This window comes from Empidonax traillii, unplaced genomic scaffold (assembly GCF_003031625.1).
Source record: "Empidonax traillii isolate 1590-97213 ecotype Southwest subspecies unplaced genomic scaffold, ASM303162v1 scaffold722:size395592, whole genome shotgun sequence".
NCBI classification, from domain to species: Eukaryota; Metazoa; Chordata; class Aves; order Passeriformes; family Tyrannidae; genus Empidonax; species Empidonax traillii.
In genome coordinates, this window is record NW_020955915.1 from 219065 (window position 1) to 239744 (window position 20680).

At 42.0% G+C, this 20680-nt stretch overlaps 1 protein-coding gene across 1 annotated transcript in view; it reads right to left on the reverse strand.

Annotated features, from left to right (window-relative positions):
* SLC9A9 (solute carrier family 9 member A9) overlaps positions 1 to 20680 on the reverse strand; it is a 146958-nt gene that overhangs the window by 116216 nt on the left and 10062 nt on the right. Inside the window, exon 5 of the mRNA XM_027900401.1 lies at positions 14 to 129. Coding sequence (XP_027756202.1) covers positions 14 to 129 — 116 coding nt within the window. The remainder of the gene's footprint in view (positions 1 to 13; positions 130 to 20680) is intronic.

Here is a 20680-nt window from a genome sequence, read left to right on the forward strand (position 1 = left end):
TTGAAATGGTTACCTGGATCTGTGGCAGACATCAGTGATCCAAAAAACAAACAGTCAGTGAAGTGGAATTCCCATTGCTGTAACTGGCCCGTGTGCACCATGGCCTTCACAAAGCCATACATTATCAACCTGGCAGAGGAAAGAGAAGACAGGCATTGAGACAGAACATTCAACACTTATGCTCAATTTACAGGATTAAACAGCTTCTTATTCTCTTTAGCTTCTTTTCAGTAAACGTATCACACGAATACTGAACATAAACTGTTACCATGTAAAAATTCTATTTCCTGTTTAACTGTCAAATATTGGATTGAGACACCAGAGACAATTCCAAAGCAAAGGCTTTTCTGAGTAATTGTCATCTGCTGGTAGCAGAGGACAATGAATTTGAGCTGTTTATTTTTCAAAAGGGAAGATAATGTAAACTTAAGAAGACATTATTAAGACTAATTTGTCTAATGCTGTAGAACATTTAAACAAAGGCAGTTCCACTATCAGCTCTGTGGCTCACTCTAATATTTCTAAATGAATAGTTTTATTCTATGAGCTCTTAAATGTTAGCTGTACTCAAAGTTCCCCATAAGGTCTCCAAATGAGACATATTTAACAACTGACAGTGACAGTGAGGCAGCAGAGTCACACTTGAAAATGCACTGCTACATCCTCCCCAGTTTCACAGGAAATGTTATCACTGGTTTATGTAACTAGGCAGTGCTATCTGAGATGTGCAGTCTAGTAAGAATCTTGAAATACCTTGAAAAAAGGGATTCAGTTCTAATTGGAATCTGTTGTACATTTTTACAATTATTTTATACGTTTCCAGTCTAGTTGATAATAAACCCAATTGCATTCCATGCCTTTTCCATCAACACCACACATAAATTAACAATGGGGCTGTTCTAACTACAGACTTCAAAGCAACCATTCAGACAGAGCTCCATGCATGCACACACTGAGCTCTGTGCCCTCAGCCACACTCCTGAGGTGTTTCCAAAGCCCCAAAAATACAGATCTGAGGGACATGGGAACTGCTACTGACCAAACAGTCTGAGGGTTAATTACAAATGGCTTTCAAATACTTTACCAGTCCTTCTGTATTCCACTGGGAGGGAGGCAGATAGGTTACCACAGCATTCCCCAGGGGTCCTGAGTGTCTGTGTCCACATTTACATGAGCTGCCTAGCAAACAGTTCACCACCAACTGCCCTAGTACAAGTTATCCAGCTCTGGGGCTCCTTGACTGATGAGCTCACTTTCTCTCCATTGCCAAAGAGTAAAGACTCAAGACCCTGCAGGGAACTTCGTCTTTTTATCCCCAACACAAATTCATCAGCTTTAAGGAATGAGTCCTTCAAAACCTGACCGTGGTGCTGCTATCCCAATTTGCAATTGTCTCAAAAGCCACAGCAATGGAAGTGAGCCCAGGGATGCCTTTTAGAAATAATTGTCCAGACCTGCTTGCAGTTTTGACCAGAGATACCCTTCTTCCTCATTTAAAAAAAAATATTTTAAAATAAGAGATAAAAATAGATTTTGACTATTTGTAAAACTTAGTAACTATACTGAAAAGTTTGATCTCAGCTGGATACCTGAGCTCCCAATGGTAGTGATATTTCACATCATCCAGTACCACCCAACATAACTGTTGGGAAAACTTCTCAGTTGGACTTAATGTTGGCTCAGTGCTGCGAATAATATTTGTGAATAATGGATTTGGTCATGGATTTGGAACATTATGATAAAGTAATACAACAGAAGAATAAAACAGATGAGCTTTGCTGCAGACCTGACATTTTCTACACCCAAACATATTTTTTTTTGTAAATGTGGGAAGGAGCTCATCAAGCTAGAGCAAGTATTTTGCTACTTCAACAGGAAAAGAGAGAGGCAGTAACGTAATGCAACACAGGAGAATTCAGAATTTTCCAGATTGTGCAAGTCTGGAACTTACAGAGTGCCTCATCTCTAAAAAATTCTACATAGAATGCTGTCATTGCACAGTAGAGGAGACATCACATAAACATTTGACTTGCTGAAGTAAGAATCTTCTTCTGGGAAACTGAACTTTAACTCCCATCATTTCCAGTACAAATCGGCAAGAAAACCACATAAGCCCTCAGCACAAAGACACAAAATAAACCTTAGACTGACAAAAATGGAAGTAAATAACAGGCACTGAAGAACCAGAACAAAAACTCTGCAAGGCTTTGGTTCTTCTGAGCATTGGGTTGTCCTTACAGTTTTGAGGCTGGACTCAATTTTGAAGCTTGCTGCTGTGAAAAAGGGAGGAAGAATCTCCATCTGTAAAGGGGTCCAGTTTTTTTTACTGCCACAGTTCTCCTGCTGCCAACCTTCCAGTGCTGTGCACTGAGGAAAGGAGTTTGGAAAGCACCTTGTCTTTCTGGGAACTGCTGGATTTTTCCAGAGAATTTGTTTATAAAGCTGCTCTCTAGGAAGGCTACTCTGGGACTGGGGCATTCTTGAACCAGCTGCTGTTTACATGTCGAGGGGGAAAGGAAAGAGCCCTCTCCTAAGGCCTTTACAGACTGATTGCTACACACAAACCCATGGCAGGTTGGTTTATAGAATGCTGATTCTCTGATAAGTAACTGAATCCTCACATGAAAGCTAAAATGGGAAAAACCTACCAGTTCAAAAAGAATCTACTCTTAATTTAAAGCTGCAGGGGACATAATTAGAATGTAACAGAACCTGCTAAGTGAAGATGTACAACACAGCCTGTACCCTCAGTACAGACAGCCCCATCTGCCTGAGGATTTTATCAGCAGTTGTATTTCTTCAGTTTTGCTGCTCATTGTATTATCACTGCTGAATCTCACTGAGGGTCTTTATAGTGTTAAAGGTTTTAAAAGCATAATTCCTGATTTCAAGTGTTTGTGCAGTTATGTTGTGCAGCATGAAGGAGACTTGAAATGTAAATCTTTTCTGCAGAATATGTTTTCCAGTCTGCAGAGAATTTTTCATCTCATAGTCCCAACTCCCTAAAGAATCCTACTTTATCTAGACGTGATTATCTTGTAGCTGGAAGCCAGTTGAACATAGTTACAGATTGTAATCATGCAAGCAGAAGATGAAAAAATATTTCTTCCTTCACATTTCTTCCTTTTCACAAGGAATAGCAACATTATTAAGCCAACAATAGGAAAAGGAGATGATTTCATTCTTGCCTCTGTAGGAAGTAATGTAGTGATTGACAGATACCATAATAAAAAGGCACTTGTCAGAATTTAAAATATATGATGGAAAACATAAATAGAGATGCAAATTAAATACTCATTCCTTTATTTTGATCTTTCTATTTCTACTATACCAATATATTTTTATGTCTTCTTCCTCTACAGTGGAATGCTTCACATGAAATGTCCTGGCTACAGTGATCCATTATTTCAGAGTGGTCTATGCAGTATTAAATCCTTCCTTTAGTTATCTTTTAAATCAGTTTTGTCACTAGAAAGGGTAATATCATGGGTTTTTCTTCAAAAACTCATTTGCCAACTAATCAAAGCAGGAGAAAACCTCAGTGAAGTTTGTCAGGTGAGAATAAAGCAATAGTAAAGTTACCTTAAGTTATTCAGTATAAATCGCACAAGAAGAAAACCCCTCTGGCTATAAAAATAACTGAGAGATCAGAAAAGAAGGTGGCTTTAAAAACCCCCTGCATGGCCACTCAGCTGGGGCACAGTGACTGCCCGAGAGCTGAGCATCACAACTGCACTCAGAGCTGGAGCATCCCTGGGCCTGACAAACAGTGCAGCAAAACTGAGTCGAGAGTGGAAAAAAGGGAGAAAGGTGTGAACGTGCATGAGCTGAAAACTTAGTTGAGGTCACCAATCACTGCTGGAAACTGTCAGGAAATGGTATTTCATGGTTTTTTGAGGGTTTTTAAAAAGTCTCAAATGATATTTCATGTTTGGTTTGGTTGGTTTTTAAAATTTGAAATATCTTTTTTTTGAACTGACTTTCAAAAAGCCCTTACTGTACTATAGTTTTACAACATTCTGCATCAAAGATGTACAAACCAATTTGGCACCTCTCTCAACTGCCCAGTATTTTTTAATGTGTTTTTAATATTTCTCTAATTAGTGTAACACAGCTTCAGGATCCCTGTGTTCCTGATCTCCATTTAAATGAGAGCCATTATGCATTCTATACTGTACAAACCTGAACCACTGCAATGAAACTCCATCTTTGAGTGGGGACTAAAATCTAATCATTACTTGGGCAAATGAGCCATGAAACATTGTCAACTGCACTGTGTCCAAACCATAGTGCCACTTAATATTTTATTGCACTACAGGACTCAAACGTTACCTCAAGATTTACTTTACTCAGTCTCATAAATTGAGAGAATCTACAATAGATAATGAATTACTGACAGTCTTACACACATATTTTGAGACACGTATTCTCAGGAGAGTAGAAATAAAATCAAAAAAAAAGTGGACGTAAGACTTTCCAGATACAATAGTGATGATTATTTGAGAAATTCCTAAATCACTGCTGTACAGCAGGTAGTGGAATTGTAAGAGGAATATTAGGGACACTGAGAGGCTTCCATTATGAAAAACAGAAGGACTGAAAATACCCAGTTTGCAGAAGGAAAATGATCCAGTGGCTGTATTATCAACAGGAGTTAAAAACATGGTAATTAAATGTCAGTATCTGAGTTCTCAGATTACACAGCTGTTGTCACGTACAGGGATTAAAACACAAAGTCAGGGCTTTGGGTAAATTGGCTTCACCTACTTAATTGTCTCATTCGGTCACCGATGAATTCACTTCACTAATGAGGTATTTCAATGATTATCATAATTCTAGCAATCGTAACGTGCAAGATTCTTTTTTTACCTGCAGGAAGTCAATATCCTAAAGAATTTAGTGTGGTCTAAATATTAAAGGGTTTTTAAGTTCAAGAATGCCTGTTGCAGCCCATTAGAAAATGCCTTCAATAAGAGAAGTTTCTCTAGTTCTCAGCTGAGTAGGTGCTTCTGAAGTGTGAAGACCCCTAATCGCATCTCATTATCCATATAAATGTCTGACTTTATGAAAGACTCTGCTAAATCCATGGCTTTAACCACACCTGATAGCATTAAGTGTCACAGAGTAGCTGTGGACTAAGAACAAAACTTTGTATCTGTTTTCTTCACCTTTAATATCACTGAGCATCACCTCATTATTATATTGACAGAAGGGTATATGAGGATCATTTTGTCTTTTCTTTTCAACCTCAAGAACATTCCAGGTGTCATAAAAGCTTCCATATGAGTTTTCTTCAGAACTCCATGAAACAGCAAAATCTTACTCTCAGAAACAGTGCTCAGGACAGCTGAGTATGTTAGGATAAAAGACCTGGCTACGGAAAGGCTTCAGACCTCACAGATCTGAGGGATTAAAAGGAAAAAAACTCTGATTCAGCAGAAATTCAGAAGAGAACTATTTTGAGTGCAGAAAGCAAGAACCAATAATGTTTTGAACTCCCTCTCCAAGTATAGAAACATTGCTTGATAGTAACCTGCCATCAATCTGTGTGGAAGGAAGACTCATGCTGCTGGTTAACTAATTCCTGAACAATTCAGCTGGTATCTAGATTTCAGAACAAACCCCCTGCGAGATTCTGAAACAGCAATATTTTTTCTCCTCATTTGAAAATATTGAATTTAAAGTGTAAATATTGAATTTAGCACATGAAACATTTTCTTTTACTGTTTCATAAACCCCACGATCTTATTTGCAAGGAACTGCTAGAGTAGGTCTTCACTGGAGCACCTGATGTTCCTTTTAAATGAGCTTGTATTACCATTAAAAGGTAATTATGATCAGTTTGTGATTTCAGAATAATGTAAATTAGATTAGAGAATAACCTGCTGTAAAATAGGGCATGAAATGAACTACAGAGAAACATGTTTGAAACAGTTTTAGAATTCTTATTGCATTAGCTCAGTCAAATAGTGATAAAAGTGCTCAAGAACAAAGAAAGAGGAATTCATACACTGTAAATGGAGATTGCCAGTACCCTGGATGGACATTTAATTTATAGTGCAGTTTTCAAACGTAAAATGTACTGTTTGATGAAACAGTTGAATGTGTTTAGGACAGAGAGGGCCCTTGCTGTGTCTTGAGAGTTTCCAGGAGCCTGCCTGGGCTCGGTTCAGTCTCCCCTAGAAACAAGGGACACTTCAGAGTATCAACCCTGAGTTTCCCATTTCTAAACTTGGGTGTGGTACCTCTTGGGATATGGATCAGTCTTGTTCCTTAGTAACTGAAATCCAAAAATCAGACCTCTGACAGTGTGAAGATCTCTGTAAGTGTGTAGACAGGAAAAGAAACCCATCAAACCTTTGAAAACATATTAAGTTTGGTGGGTTTTTTTAACCTCCTCCTTGCTATGGCAAACAAGGATGGAGAAGAATGATAAAATTCCTTGTGTCCAGGTTAGCTGCTGTTTCTGGGGGTATAAGAACATTATGGTGCGATGATGCTCATTGGTCAAGTGAAATCTGAGGGTTTTTCTTGGAAAAAAAAGTTACCTGAAGGACAGGTATGCAGATAGATCTAAAGTGACATGAAACTACTGTGCTAAACTTTCAGAAATAGGAACCTTCTAGGTGAATAAATAACTTCTCAGGGTGAAAGTGTTTGTGGTGATGTGATTCAGAATGATTCAGCAGGACACGAGCTTCAAAACAACTTGTGGCAAGCAGGTTATCTCCTCCTTGTACAGTTATCCTTAACTGTGCTAAATAGAAATGGTTTTTAATACATTAAATACAGCAGCAGGGTCCCAGAGAAGCCCACTATTGTGCTGCTGTATTTTTATTTTAAACCCCTCTTCTTTAATAGTTTTGTGGCTTCTGAAATTGTAATACTGTTTAATAAGTATCATTGTCCTGCAGAGGAGTCTGCAGTTACGAGTCTGCCCTCTTGTGAGAGCTGCATCTTCCCCAGCAGACTGTGTTACTGTGTCACACGGATTGCAGGGGCAGCAGGAACAGAAATATTTAATTCAGTTTTTTCGCACAGTGGTGTTGCTCCTGCTCCATTGAACTTAGCTACTGCAGTTTTGTTATTTTTTTATATCGATATGCATCAAATGTGTATCTGTTAAAAGAGTTCTTTAATTGTGGCTAATTATGATCATGAGAATTTTGTGCAGAAGATTTGGCTTTTCTATCTCAGATGCCTCAAAACACCCATGGCAAAGGCAGCACAGTTAGTTACTGTACCTGAGCAGCACTGGGAATGGGGCAAGAGGGAATTTGGGCACAAGATACGAGTGGGGAGACTTGTGTTTCCCTGTTCCCTGTCCATTCCAGTCCCTGCTCCTCAGGAAGCCCCAGGGAGTGGTTTGTGCCAATGACTGTCCCAAAAGGTCAGTGAAAATCTCCTGTCCCCATATTCTGAGTGCATGGTGCTTTCTGTCAGATCTGGACATACCAGGGTGATCCTCACAGCTTTAACCCTGTGAAAAGCCCTCTGTAGAATTCTTTGTTCCCCTTCTTTTGTTACAGTCCCACTGCAGGAAGCCCAAGCACACAGCAGCACGAATATGCTCTGTGGCTCTGTCCTAAACCCACGCTCCTCACTGACAGCAGCCAAGGACAGGTCCCATTTCAGCTTAGGAATTGCCAGGAAATCTGGTTAGTTATTGCTAGTAAAAGGCAGTGGGTAGCAGCAGTTTGTTATTCCTTCTGGGATAGGCTATAGGCTATAAACCTATAGGATCCTGTAGGATATATGACTGAACCTCCAGCATAAATCCACAGGTGTATCAAGATCTGCTTCACTCCCTGCCCAGTTTTTCATTTTCTTTCCCCCGAGGGCAGAACAACCTTCTAAATAAACGTATTTTATTTTTCTAGCACTAGGATCTGATTAAGGAGACTTACACAGGCACAAGTTGGGTGTACAGAAGAGAGTTCTACAACAGCATTTCTGAACAGTTTGTGGAAGCAGCACCTCTAGGACAGATTGATTCAGTGGATCTCATGAAGGGCTCTTCTCTAAAGATTAAGGATTGCACATGCCCAGTTACAGGACACGCTGTTCCCATTACAGGGTCTTTCATAATTGTGTCTTGTTTAGCAAATAAAATTTCCAATTCTACAGGATGAGGTTTTGCAATATTTAAATTGAAAGCTACTACTGTAGATTTAGTTGAAATGATTAAGTGGAAAATGGCCCTAAATGTTTCCTGGGTGAGGTGAATGAATTGATGAAATGGAAATGCTGTTGTGAGGTTTTGCCTGCTTTCTCAGGGAAGATTTACTTTGTAAATACGTGAAATATGAATGGTTTTGATGAGAAAAGACAGATATTTTTATCAAAGATTTCAGCTTTGGAACAGCTCTAACATAGTGAGAGTGGATTACAGGGAATATAATTCTTAAATGTGTATGTAAAGACATCAAACCATGAGACACAATTTTTGTCTAACTCACATGCATTACATATCAAATTAAATAGGAGTGTGAATAAGGCAAGTATATGGGATTTGGCTGAAAATAGCACTAAAAACTGTTATATCTCCTTTTCTTCACTTGCTCAGCTGGAATATCAGTCCCAGCACTGACTCCTCTCCATAGGGTGTCAATGCAGAATAACTGCACGAGTATCTTTGGTGTTATATTGTTACTCACTGGGCATGATTGTCAGTCCCTTGTCACGTTTTGTAGTCTTATTGATCTTTCAGTATTTGAAGAGCTTGCAAAGTAGCTTTTTCTTTTCTAGGCATGAACAATTCTGTCAGATGAATCATATAAACATTTGCTTTTTGATAAACTGAATCCATGAGATACAAGGCTTTGTAAGGCACAGTATTTACTAACATAAATGAACTGATAATAAAAAAGAAGGAAGTAAACTCAACTTCCTCTGTAAGAACAAGCTGATTATTTCATTGCAAGTGACAATTTTTTTTTTTTCTAAAGTCTGTGACAGGTGATTGAATGACACTTTTCCTTTGCATGGTACATTAGGGCTCCTGCAGCTGAACCAAGGGATATAAAGGTGTGAGCAGGGCTGGATCTGAGGAGCAGTGAGTGATCTGTCCTCACCACTTGCATGCCCACTGCTCACACAAACAGTTTGACAGTTGCCAGTTCTGTGCTGCTCCAGCCACCTGATTTTCCTGTAGGGATCTTTAACCTGGCCAGGTTACAGCACTTCTGTGCCTGGTGATGGAAACAAAGCAGCTATATCAGAACTGGGAATTGTGCACTAAGCTTAAACTGACCTTAAATTTACGGGGTTTGTGAAGGCAGAACAAAGCTACTGATTAGTAGAAAAGCAGGTGCAAGCCCTCCAGATTCAGGGTAAATTTACAAATGCATGTCACCTGTGCAGTTACCTTTGCATCAGAATGTAGCAGTGGCTCGATAGTGCTTATCGCTGTGATAAAGCCTGTACAACAGGGAGTGACAAACAGCCTGCAGGCACAGCTGCTGGGGAATGCTGGGGGAGAGAAATGCAGGGTGATTGGTATGGCCAAAGCCAGTACAGACACTGGGGCACATGTCACTGTTCCGGTAAAAGTGTGCAATGGGATCTTTATACACCCATTACTCAGAGTTTTACAGTTCTAGAAACACAGATAGCCTTGCACATTATGCTGGGCAGAATTCTACCAGAGGTGAAAGACCATTTACTGAACCACTGACAGACACTGCTATATTTCTTCTTACACACCAGTATTGGCTTCAAAAATCCTCACCACAGCCCTGTAGTACTGCGGGCCAGGCCGTGGATGGAGTGAAGTGGCTTTGCAGTAACATGCTGCAATCACACAGAAATTTGACAAGAGGCTGGAAAATATTTTTCCAGCAATAGGACTGATTAGGCATTCACAGCGAGAGCTGAAGCACTGCAGAAATGCAAATAGATTTGTTCCCCATAATGGCAGCAATTACTGCTTTGCTTCATCCTATAGCTGGATCAAAGCAGAGAGAAAAGGACTGACATTTCTGCACAGTGGAATTGCTCCTTCATTCTTCCCATTCCCCCAGGTTTTTAGGTATACTGGACAAAGTACCCAGGAATGCACTGCAGAGTAGCCTTTTAGGGATGGAATAATGAGCTCTACGGTCTAATAGCTCTTTTATTGCTCTAATTTCTGTGCCTCCGTGATCTACTCCTTCATTTCATCACTTCAAAGATCAGAGAAAGATTATATTCCTAAATGACCAAGACTGAAGAACATTCCCTTCTTGGGAGGACACTGACACAAATTAACTGCTCCTACATCACTGAGCATCGCTCACTATGAACTGTGGTAACTTTTGGGTTCGATTTTATGCAGCAGCTGTAGCCAAATTTGTTTAACACTGTGTTGGGTTTGCATGGCAGGGTTTTGGTGGTTGGGGAGGCTGAAGGGGTGGCTTCTCTGAGGGGCTGCCAGAAGCTTCCCCTGTGTCTGATGGAGCCAATGCCAGCTGGCTCCAAGGTGGAGCAGCCACTGGCCAAGGCTGAGCCCACTGACAATGGTGGCAGCAGCTCTGGGATAAGGTACTGCAGAAGGGGAAAAAAACCCTGTCACAGGAGTGAGCATATGTGAGGCAAACAGCCCTGCAGATACCAGGGACAGTGGAGGATTGGGGTGAGGTGCTCCAGGTGCAGAGAGTCCCCTGCAGCCCATGGTCAGGCCATGGTGAGGCAGCTGTGCCCCTGCAGCACGTACAGGTCCATGCTGGAGCAGAGATCCACCTGTGCCCCTGGAGGACTTGATGGCAGAGCAGGTGGATGCCCAAAGGATGCTGTGACCCCTTGGGAAGTGCATCCTGGAGCAGGGCAAGAGTGTGGGGAGTCGTCCCCCTGAGGAGGAAGGAGCAGCAGGGATTAGGTGAGATGGACTGGCTGCAGTCCCCATTCCCCACACCCAGTGCAGCCAGGGGAAGGAGGGAGAGAACTCAGGAGTAGTTAAACCAGGGAAGAAGAGAAGGGTTTAATTTCTCATTGTCCTACTCTGATTTGATTGGTAATAAATTAGCTAATTTCCTCAAGGTGTGTCTGTTTTGCTCCTGACAGTAATTGGTGAGTGATCTCTCCTTACCCTTCTCTTGACCTCAGAGTCTTTCCCTTCTCTCCCCTGTCCAGCCGAGCAGGGCAGAGACAGCGTGGCTTTGGTGGGCACCTGGCACCCAGCCAGGGTCAACCCACCACAGAAACACTTTCACACAGAGTCTGTTCAGGCCTCACTGTAATCTGTAAGTTGCAGAAATATTTTTTTCCCTTTTAATCTCTTATGGACAACTGATTACTCAGAATGTTTGCCAGCAGCAGTTTGTTCCATAGGTTGAACCACAGGTCATCAGATACTGTGCATGTCACACTACAGAAGCCTTTCTCCTTTTTTAAGTCAGGCTGGGCCTCCACAGATGGAAAAAAATTTTGAGATTATTCACAGAAGTAAAAAGCGCTTCAGAAATAAGTAAACATTATTGTTTTAGGCTGCCTGTTGGTATAGCTCCAAGTAATTAAGTTAGTAAGTATTTCTGGAATTTCTTGACAAAACTTTAAAGACTGGCCCTAAGATCTCTATTTACTTGGAGTTCTTGCTGTGTTTACTTTATATTACATCATATTATTACATTATTACTTTATATTATATTACATTTCAGGGGTTTTTTACACACGCAGCTCTCTTTTTTTCACTGCAATGTCTCCTGTACAATAATTATGGGTCTATGGGGGCACTGAAAGAGATGTTACAGAATTGCTCACGTTCCCCAAACTGGAGGCACCAGTTGCTTGGGCTGTACAGGGAGACAACAGTGCTGATGTCTTCTATAGTAACTGTCACCACCCTGCAGTGTGTGACTTCACCTGGCACAAGGAGTCCCCTGGGATGCATTCTTCCCAATTTTCCTACTCTTCTCCATCTTGTTGCAACTTGAGCCTGAAAAATACCTGTGCCTTGTTTGTCCTAGAGAGACTGTTTGTACCTGCTTTTGCTGATTGAAAATATTCGATCTCAAATTAATTTTAGCCAGTGTTAGAACTTCTAAAGGATAAAAAACCTGATCCACGAGCTCCATTTACATTCACTGAAGCCTGAGTCTGTTCAGTGGCATAGAAAGCAGAACTGCCTGCAACACCTCGCCAGGAGAAAAAGCACAGATGAAAGGAGGAATCACAGCACTAAGGATTTTACATTTCCATTGCACTTTGATGTGGAGCTCTCGCTCCCCTCCCTCCCCGGAGCAAGCTAACACCATGGTGTGTGACTACATGCTTCTAAGTGGTTGAATCTGCCTCCAGGCACTCTCCTCCGAGTCTTCCTTGCTACATTTGAAAGATCATCTCCCTCCCCAGCATCTGTTGGTGAGTGATGACGATCAATGCTAACAGGAGAGAAAGGGCATCCCAATGGCAATTTTATCAACTGGAAATCATACACAAGGCTTTCAAAATGGGCCAGCAAAAGGAAATTAGGAAGAGGTTAGACCAGAACGATCAAACAGATCAAAGAAGTGAGAGAAACAGGGGAAAGCAACTCAGACATCTTTTTAGAGGCAGAAAGCCCTGCAGGAAAGGAAGTATGAAGGCACAAATATCTCAGCACAGCATCTTGGCACTGCAATGTTACAATTCCCTTGAGACAGCATGGCTTATATAGTATCACTATGGAAAGAAGAAAGTATTCCAGTAGGGATATTTGCTGAATAATACAGCAGTGTTTCTATCCCAGAGATGTTAAATGCCCACCAAAAGATAAACAATAATTTCTTAAACAAGATTTTTATAAAATGACATAGTTTGTATTCATTTGATTGTTCAGCTTTTGGTTTGCATCTGGATCATGTTTTCCAGTTTTTTGCCATTATGAGGCACTAAAAAAATAATTGAATATGATGTTTTTGTACAACAAGAATATCCTCAAGAGTAGCACTATAATTAAATTATCAAAGATAACAAGGTTTGCAAATAAACCCAGGTTTGATGACACAGAGGTGTGGCACTCCTCTGGAAAGTGTTGCCAGGCTTCAGCCATCTGTCCCGGCTGTTATGGAAGGTTTTTGTCCTTGTAACACAATGGGGATAGTTGTTGCTGAAAAGAGATATGTAGGCAGCTTGAATAATTAATTCTTTCAAAGCAGAAGCCACACAGGGGCCAGTGCCTAATGAACAGAGGAAGAACACAGAGGAGAAAGAGTTTTGAACAGTGTGGCTACAGACACCTTGTTTACAGCCCAAGCTCACCTCAAGGTGTGGCATTTCTCTCCCCTTGGCAGAAAAGCCCTTCCTGAGGCTCTGCAGTTGGGGGGATATTGTCTGAGAAGCTTGTGGAACTGTTTGTCCCTCATAAAGCATTTGTGGGCATTTATTGGGAAACGTGTTCAACTTCTACCAGTGTGTTCTGTGATGTGGAAGCAATCTGCTTGGATGCTCCACAGCTTCCCCAGCTCAGCCTAATGGAGGAGCAGCCTGCTTTAAACAATTTGTGAGGAAAACTGAGACACAGTTGAGAGATACAGGCATCACATGTGCTCCTGGCCTGTGGTGAGAGGGACACTGCAGGAGTGCTTGGGGACACTTGTGCCAGACCAATGCCTAATTAGATAAATGTCTTGTCTTAGTGGAGTACCTGAACAAGACCATCTACTGCCTGTCTGAGAACAACTGCTATTGCCCTATAGTGATGTTAGTACATTGCAAGTCACTATGTCATTGATTAATCTGTTTTTCAATTTAATATATATATCTATCTCCATATCTATCTGTCTATCTATATATCTCATCCTTGCCATATAGAAAAACTATATAGAACATCCACACCCCTGAAGAGACAGTTTTGGGGAAGAGGAAGTTACTTTATGTTACTTTATGTGTCTTGGCTCAGTGGGAAAACACAACAAAATTTATGTGCTTACAATTATCATTAGATCTTCATTTTGGCCAGGTTTAACTGCTACCTTCACTTCCCATTTATTTTTAAGTGAGTTGTGTGTTTGTGAATGCACCAGTTTGATGGCCCCAAATACAGAGAGCATCTGTTTGCCTATAAAGGAAATATATTTACAACACTCACTTGCACAAACTGCTCCCGACAGAGCGCTTCGGTCGCACACTTGAGGGCTAACAAGGGGATCAGGAATGTAAAACCCCCGTCATCCTGCCAGGATTACTAATGAGGCTGCAATTTGCCAGTGAGAGGTTGCAAGTGTAATGGGTTTTGCAGTCTATTCCTTTTACTAGGAGGGCATTTTAACAACTAGTTCAGGCTCCTGAGTCACCTCCAGTCCTTCAAGTGTTCCCACAGTTGTGCAGTTTTGTTAGTGCTGACCTCAAATCGTTGTGTCACAACTCCAGTAACTAAGTCCATACCTAGAAAACTAGGTGAAAACATTTGAAAATCAGGCTGATTATTAAGATTCTGACATTTAGACAGATTCCACAACAGTTTTAGCTGAAAGACTCCCTCATATCCCCCAAGGGCATCCCTAGTTTTCATCAGAATTGTTTTATTTACTGTGCTATTCAGAATCCCCGGGTAGATCAGTGTTTGAAGAGTGATGTGTGAAGGATGATGCTTGTTTAGTAACTCGTAGTATCCCCAGTACAACCCGTGCTCAGAGTTTGAGACAAGAGCAGTGAGTGTCCTGTCCCTCCCTGCTGTGGAGCTGGAGCGTTGCCTGAACCTGGACGCCCCAGAGCAGGCCCCCCATGGGGACCGGTGCCCCCGGGACTCGCCTGGAGAAGCTCTCGGTAGGAACCAGGCACCTGCAGGGAAGTTTTGCTGGATAAACCGGGATGTTCCGTTCCCTCGTCCGGGTTTCCCTCGGTCCCCGCTGGCTGCGGGCGGAGCGCGGGTGCCCCCCGGTGGCGGCCGCGGGCGCTGCGGGGCCGGTGCGGGAGCGGGGCCGTGAGGGCCGGAGCGCTTCTCAGCGCAGCGCTGCTCACTGCTGCTCACTGCTGCTCACTGCTGCTCACTGCTGCTCACTGCTGCTCAGTGCTGCTGAACGCTGCTCAATGCTACTCACTGCTGCTCAGTGCTGCTCACTGCTGCTGAACGCTGCTCAATGCTACTCACTGCTGCTCAGTGCTGCTCAGTGCTGCTCACTGCTGCTCACTGCTGCTCACTGCTGCTGAACGCTGCTCACTGCTGCTCACTGCTGCTCAGTGCTGCTCACTGCTGCTCACTGCTGCTCAGTGCTGCTGAACGCTGCTCAATGCTACTCACTGCTGCTCAGTGCTGCTCACTGCTGCTCACTGCTGCTGAACGCTGCTGTTTGCCGCTTCTGCCGCGGGCTGTTTGTGCTTTAAAAGCAGTCAGGATGCGGTTTTTTCGCTCCCCTCTCCGAGGCGGGAGAAGCAAAGCTCGTGTCGGACACCCGAAGGGGAACTGCGCCCCACAGCAAAGCGGGACCGTCCAGAGCCTGAATGGAACCAGAGCTGAGGCTCCTGCTCCGCTCTGCTGGGGGGCATCACACACGAACGGTCCTGTGGCCACAGCTGAGGGCTGCTGTGGAAAGGTGCCAGGATGGGGTTGGGATTCGGACAGGAAAATGAGATCCTGAGTGTCCCAGCTCCATCGGTACAGCCTGTGGCTATGGCAGTGCTTCTTGAGCACTGGCCTCACCATCACAGTCAGTGTATCTCCTTCTCCTGTTTTCATCTCCTCTGTAGCCTGGAATTGTTCTGGGATCATAGTATATACTGAGAAAGCCAGTGAATGTCAGGATAAGGGGCCATAAGGGATGTGTATTTTCCATTTCACCAGCTCTGCAAAGATGTTTTCCCTGGAAGTCAGTATAGAGACTGTGAAAGTAGTCTTGCAAGTTGAGACTTCCAAATGATGCCGCAGCCAGGGAAGCTGTTGCACAGGTGTATGGGTGGTCTGTAGCCAGAGAAATAGGGGATGGCAGTCTTTGGAGGCCACACTGGGGGTCAATTCTTAAAGGATCCATGAATATCAGGGAGAAGACATTAGGAGATGTATCCAAAAGTATTCATTCCTGCAGTAAAGCCTTTGGCTTTCAAGGCAGCTGGGAAGACACTTCATAAAAAAAACCCCACAAAACCAAACAAAAACCCCACAAACAAACTCTTTCCTCCAGGGTGGGTTCCTTCTTGGGAAATATCTGGACTCGAGTGTTTTGGCTGTTTTGCAACGAATGCCATTCGCATGTTTTTCAGAAGAGCGCATAATTTAAATTTTTTGATGGATTCCTGGAGAACCTACTGGGTATCAAATACCAAATTAAACATCCTTTTTATTTTGGATGAACCTCCTGCTGTTCCAGGTGCTGCTTGTCTCTGCAGCCCCACACCTTTGGTGTTCCCTGTAATATATTTCTCCCAAAATCCTTAGTATGCTGAGGGGTTCTTCTGGACGATACAAATAATTACACCCTGCTGCTCACCACATCTGTTTATGAGAAGAAAAACTGTTTTCTGCATGATCAGCTCTGCTGCAGTAAACAATGTCAGATGTTTATTGCGAAACAGCTACTAATTCCGACTGAACTTGCAGCAACACAAACTTGAAGGCATCAAAGTACTCTCAGAATTTTTCACTCTGTGGGGGTGTTAGTGGTCTGGGAAACACTATTTTATATCAGTGTCTTGATTTAACCCAGCTTCTCATCCACAATTTCACAAGTCATACAAATAGAAGGCTTTTTAAAAAATACTTTATAACTTCCAGAACTGCTAGAAGTCTCTGAGAGTTACGGCTATGAGGAAGCCTTTTCCCTCTTTCCTCCATGTGGAGAATCCCCCAAACCAGGTATCACAGTGGGTGAATTTTCAAGCTTCTCTAAACTCACACTTCACTAACCCAGTTTGGATTCACCACACCTTTAAACACAAGTGATAAACAGGAACTAGTCCTTGCACCTGAGCTGGGACACAAAAGCAGCCAACCCCCCCAAAAAAGGTACCAGCACAGGCACTGTACTCTTACAAAAGTTATACTACATTCAAATGAATGTCTGCTCACTAGTTTTGTCTTTATTTCCACTCTTAGGCTGAATATCTGGCTTCAGAAGAGCATTAGAAATTATTGAAGCCAGGCATCTGATGCTGTGAGGGTTTTACCATGGGGAAGGGCCAATGGTCTATATATAATTTTTCCCTATTTCTCCCTCAGTTTATTTCTACAGCACCAAGATACATTGACACTCCGCCTCACCAGTTTCTATTTGTGCCAAGAATAAAGCTTTTATTCTTGCCTCTGGGGAGGTTAAGCATTTGCTATTTACAGGTGGTGTGTGGAGGAAAGATGGACCTGTTTTTTTTTTAATCATTTGATGGGAACATGAGGTAGAAAAATTTTAATTAGAAAAAAAGTACTACTTTCTTTGAACATGACCTGAGTCTAAATTACTACAGAAGTTATCACCTGGGAAGGCAAGAGCTGAGCTGGTGTAGCAAGAGATGATCCTTGTCAAGGTGTTTGCTTAGTTTACAGAGAGCTCTGTAACTGAGAGAAGATTTTTTTTTCCTGTTCCCCCTAACCTGGCCCCATTTTCCCTTGCAGAAACAGTTCCAAAATCCAGAAGGATCTCACAGCACTGCACGGTAAATTCAAGCCAAACAATTTTTGGCTTTGATCTGCAGAAGCACACAGCTACAAGGGTTTTGTTTCCAAATTGTAAAGTTTATCCACAGCCCTCCAGTGAGAGGGAACAGTCAGATTATAAACTCAGGACTGTTTCACATCAGCAGATCCCAATTGTGTGTTCCACTGAGCTCCCAACAGAAGGTAATGAACACACTCATAACCCAACTGCACCTCCATCCAGCCTTTGCCAAACTATCAAAGTGTTCTGAAAGACTGTCTTCTACTAAAAATTTATAATTGTAAATAGTCTTTTTTTAATGGTGTCCCAGTGGAAGGAATTTGTCTCCCAACTTTTGGAATTGCATTTGTGTAGGTATAATGATGAGAGGATTAAATCTCTGATTGCACAGTTATGTCAGAATGCATCTCACCCACATGAACTGTGTAAAGAAAAGTTGAACATTTCTTGCTCTTGCTGCGTTTGAGCAACAATGTTATTAATATTAACTCAGCCCAACCCTTCCTCCTTTAGGAGGCACAAAGAGGGGCTGGTAAAACAGTGCAATTAAGAGTGAAGAAAAATAATTACATCATGTGATGATGGAATCTCGATACCACAGATATTTGAATGGAAAATTTCTACTTTCATAGAAAGGTTATGATGAAACATTCAATCTCATGTCTTTTTTTTTTTTTTTTCCCCTACAAAAATATCTGGATTTGTATTTGATATTTCCTGATACTTCTTTCTCTCTTTTATAATTGTTTACTTATATATGTGCATGTCTTGTTCTGCTTTTCAAATCAGAAAGATTCATTTAAGATTCAGTTTTAAATCCATTTAAATCCATTTAAGATTCAGTTTTAAAAAGAAGGAATTTAGAGAATATTTATTATACTATATATATAGTATATATATTATATATACAAATATTTATATATTGTATTCAATTATTATAGTCCCACTCTTTAGTGACTGTATACAGAAAGCATTTGAATCGGCACTTGTGGAATGGTGAGGAATGGCAAGGGAAAGGATTCTTGGACTGCCTGGGAGAATCATGTATGATGATGACTTATTCCTTCCACTTGAATTTAAATATCAGAAGAGACTTCTTTGTCCAAAATGTTAGTCACTGCAGTAAAACACAGATGCACTAAAGAAATAGTTTGATTCTATACGGGGTTTTTAATTAGAAGTTCAATTGTAAGCGCTGATTACCATGAAACAGTCTGATATGCTTATTGCAAAGCAAGTGCTCATGTACTCCCAGACATCCTGGAATTAATATTATCAGTGGTTTGCATTTCATAACTTGACTTTCTCAAAACTACAGTCACTCTACTTTTTCAGATCCAAACTCCACTTTTCTAATCTCAGCTTTATTCAAGTAAAATTCTCACTGCAGCCACAAAGATCAAACTTAGCCCAAGTTGTCTGCAAATACATTTGTTATTTGAGTTGTACTCTTGGAGAGCTTTAAATTCCAGAAAAATCAGGCCTTGCCAGACGTAGTAGACAGGCTGGAAAAATATGAGTAAGTGACTGCAAACATGCTGCATTCTGAATATCAAAAATGTGGTTTTGGCATTGCAAATCGAGAAAACCCAAGTGAAACCCAATCAAAAATCACAGATAAGGCCAGCTCAGTGATGCCAGTGCTCCTGTGCACAGGCATCTTGGCTCTGGCTGCCACTGAGAATGCTGAAAATCAAGTCAAGATGATTTAAGGGGGGGGAAATGCAAATCTTTTTATGCCCCCTGCCACTCAGTATGTTGCTCTGATAGGTTGTTACCATAGTGTCAAGATTCTTCCAAAGACCTGAGCTCTCTTCCATTATCAAAATTGAAAGTATCTATGACAGATATCAATTCTGGAGGATGCATCCCAGCACAGTTTATTAAAAATAGAATCTAAGGGAAGGGAACACTATTCTTTGCAAAAGTTGAAATGAGGTCCTTCTCCCTGCCTCTGCCTAAAATGTAAAAAATACATTTAGAAAAAGGCAAGTGGGGGCAGATGTTAATTTAATTTTTCAGCAGCCCAGTTTTCATGTGCTCACTGAGTAGCTTCAGCTCAGTGCTGCTTCAGCTTACAATCAGTAATAACACACAGCTAAGATCAAGGTGCACATGGAAAAGATGGAATAACAGTGCAACAGTCCCACAGGAGCGTGCCTGGCTACACAGGGATGTGCAGAAAGCTCCTGGAGTCCAGGAGGATATCAAATTGAACAGGAGTCAGAAGTGGAGTTCAAAGGTTACAAGGTGAAGCGAGGCAAATTCCAATTGGATATACAGGAAAACAGTGGTTGTAGTCAGGGTGGTTCAGACTGGAACAGATTTCCCAGAAAGCCAGTGGAATTCACATTCTTAGAGACACTCAAAAGTTGACTGGACAGGGTCCTGAGCTCCTGGATTTAAATTTGAAGCCAGTCACGCATTTTTTAGGAGGTTGGACTGCAGACATCCAGACACTGCTTCCAACCTAAATTATTCTGAGTCCATGAAACTCAAGTACTCTGCTAGAGCAAGAGACTGCCTGCCCTGTGTCACAGAAAGCCTCAGACAGCCTTGGCCTGGATGGTTTTTCTCAGGAATAAAGAGCTGTCTCAGTGGTCGTCCCACACTGCTCTTCAGGAGGCAGGAAGCTGGAACCACTGTCAGAGAAAAGGTCTGTTGGTTGACTGGATCTTGTACGATCTGATGTCATACAGAGCCAGAGGCAGCCGACTCTCTTTGCTGGGAGGGGACAATTTCAGCAGCGCTGCAAAAGCTTGGAGTGGGAGAATTAATTTCTCCTTTACCTCATGGGATCTCTCTGCATGGATCCTTGCCAGTCAGGCTTGGTGCAAAGGGCATAATTTTGCTTTGCTGGGAGAGCTCAGAAATCAGGATAACTTGTCTGTGTGTTGAGTGGCCAGGGACAGTGTTCCAGCTAACCTGGGCAGGCGTTCCTTAGCGCAGTATTTAGCCGAAAGCAATTTTAGCACTGCTTTCACTAAAATAAAGCAATCCCTCTTACCCCTCCTTCTCCTGCCCTCAGTGGGAATATCTGATTATAGCCTTTTCCTCAAATTCCACACAGCTCCTCTTTCTTGGGGCCCTTCACACACAAAGGCAAAGGCTCACAAAGAGGAGACAGGCACCATTGTATC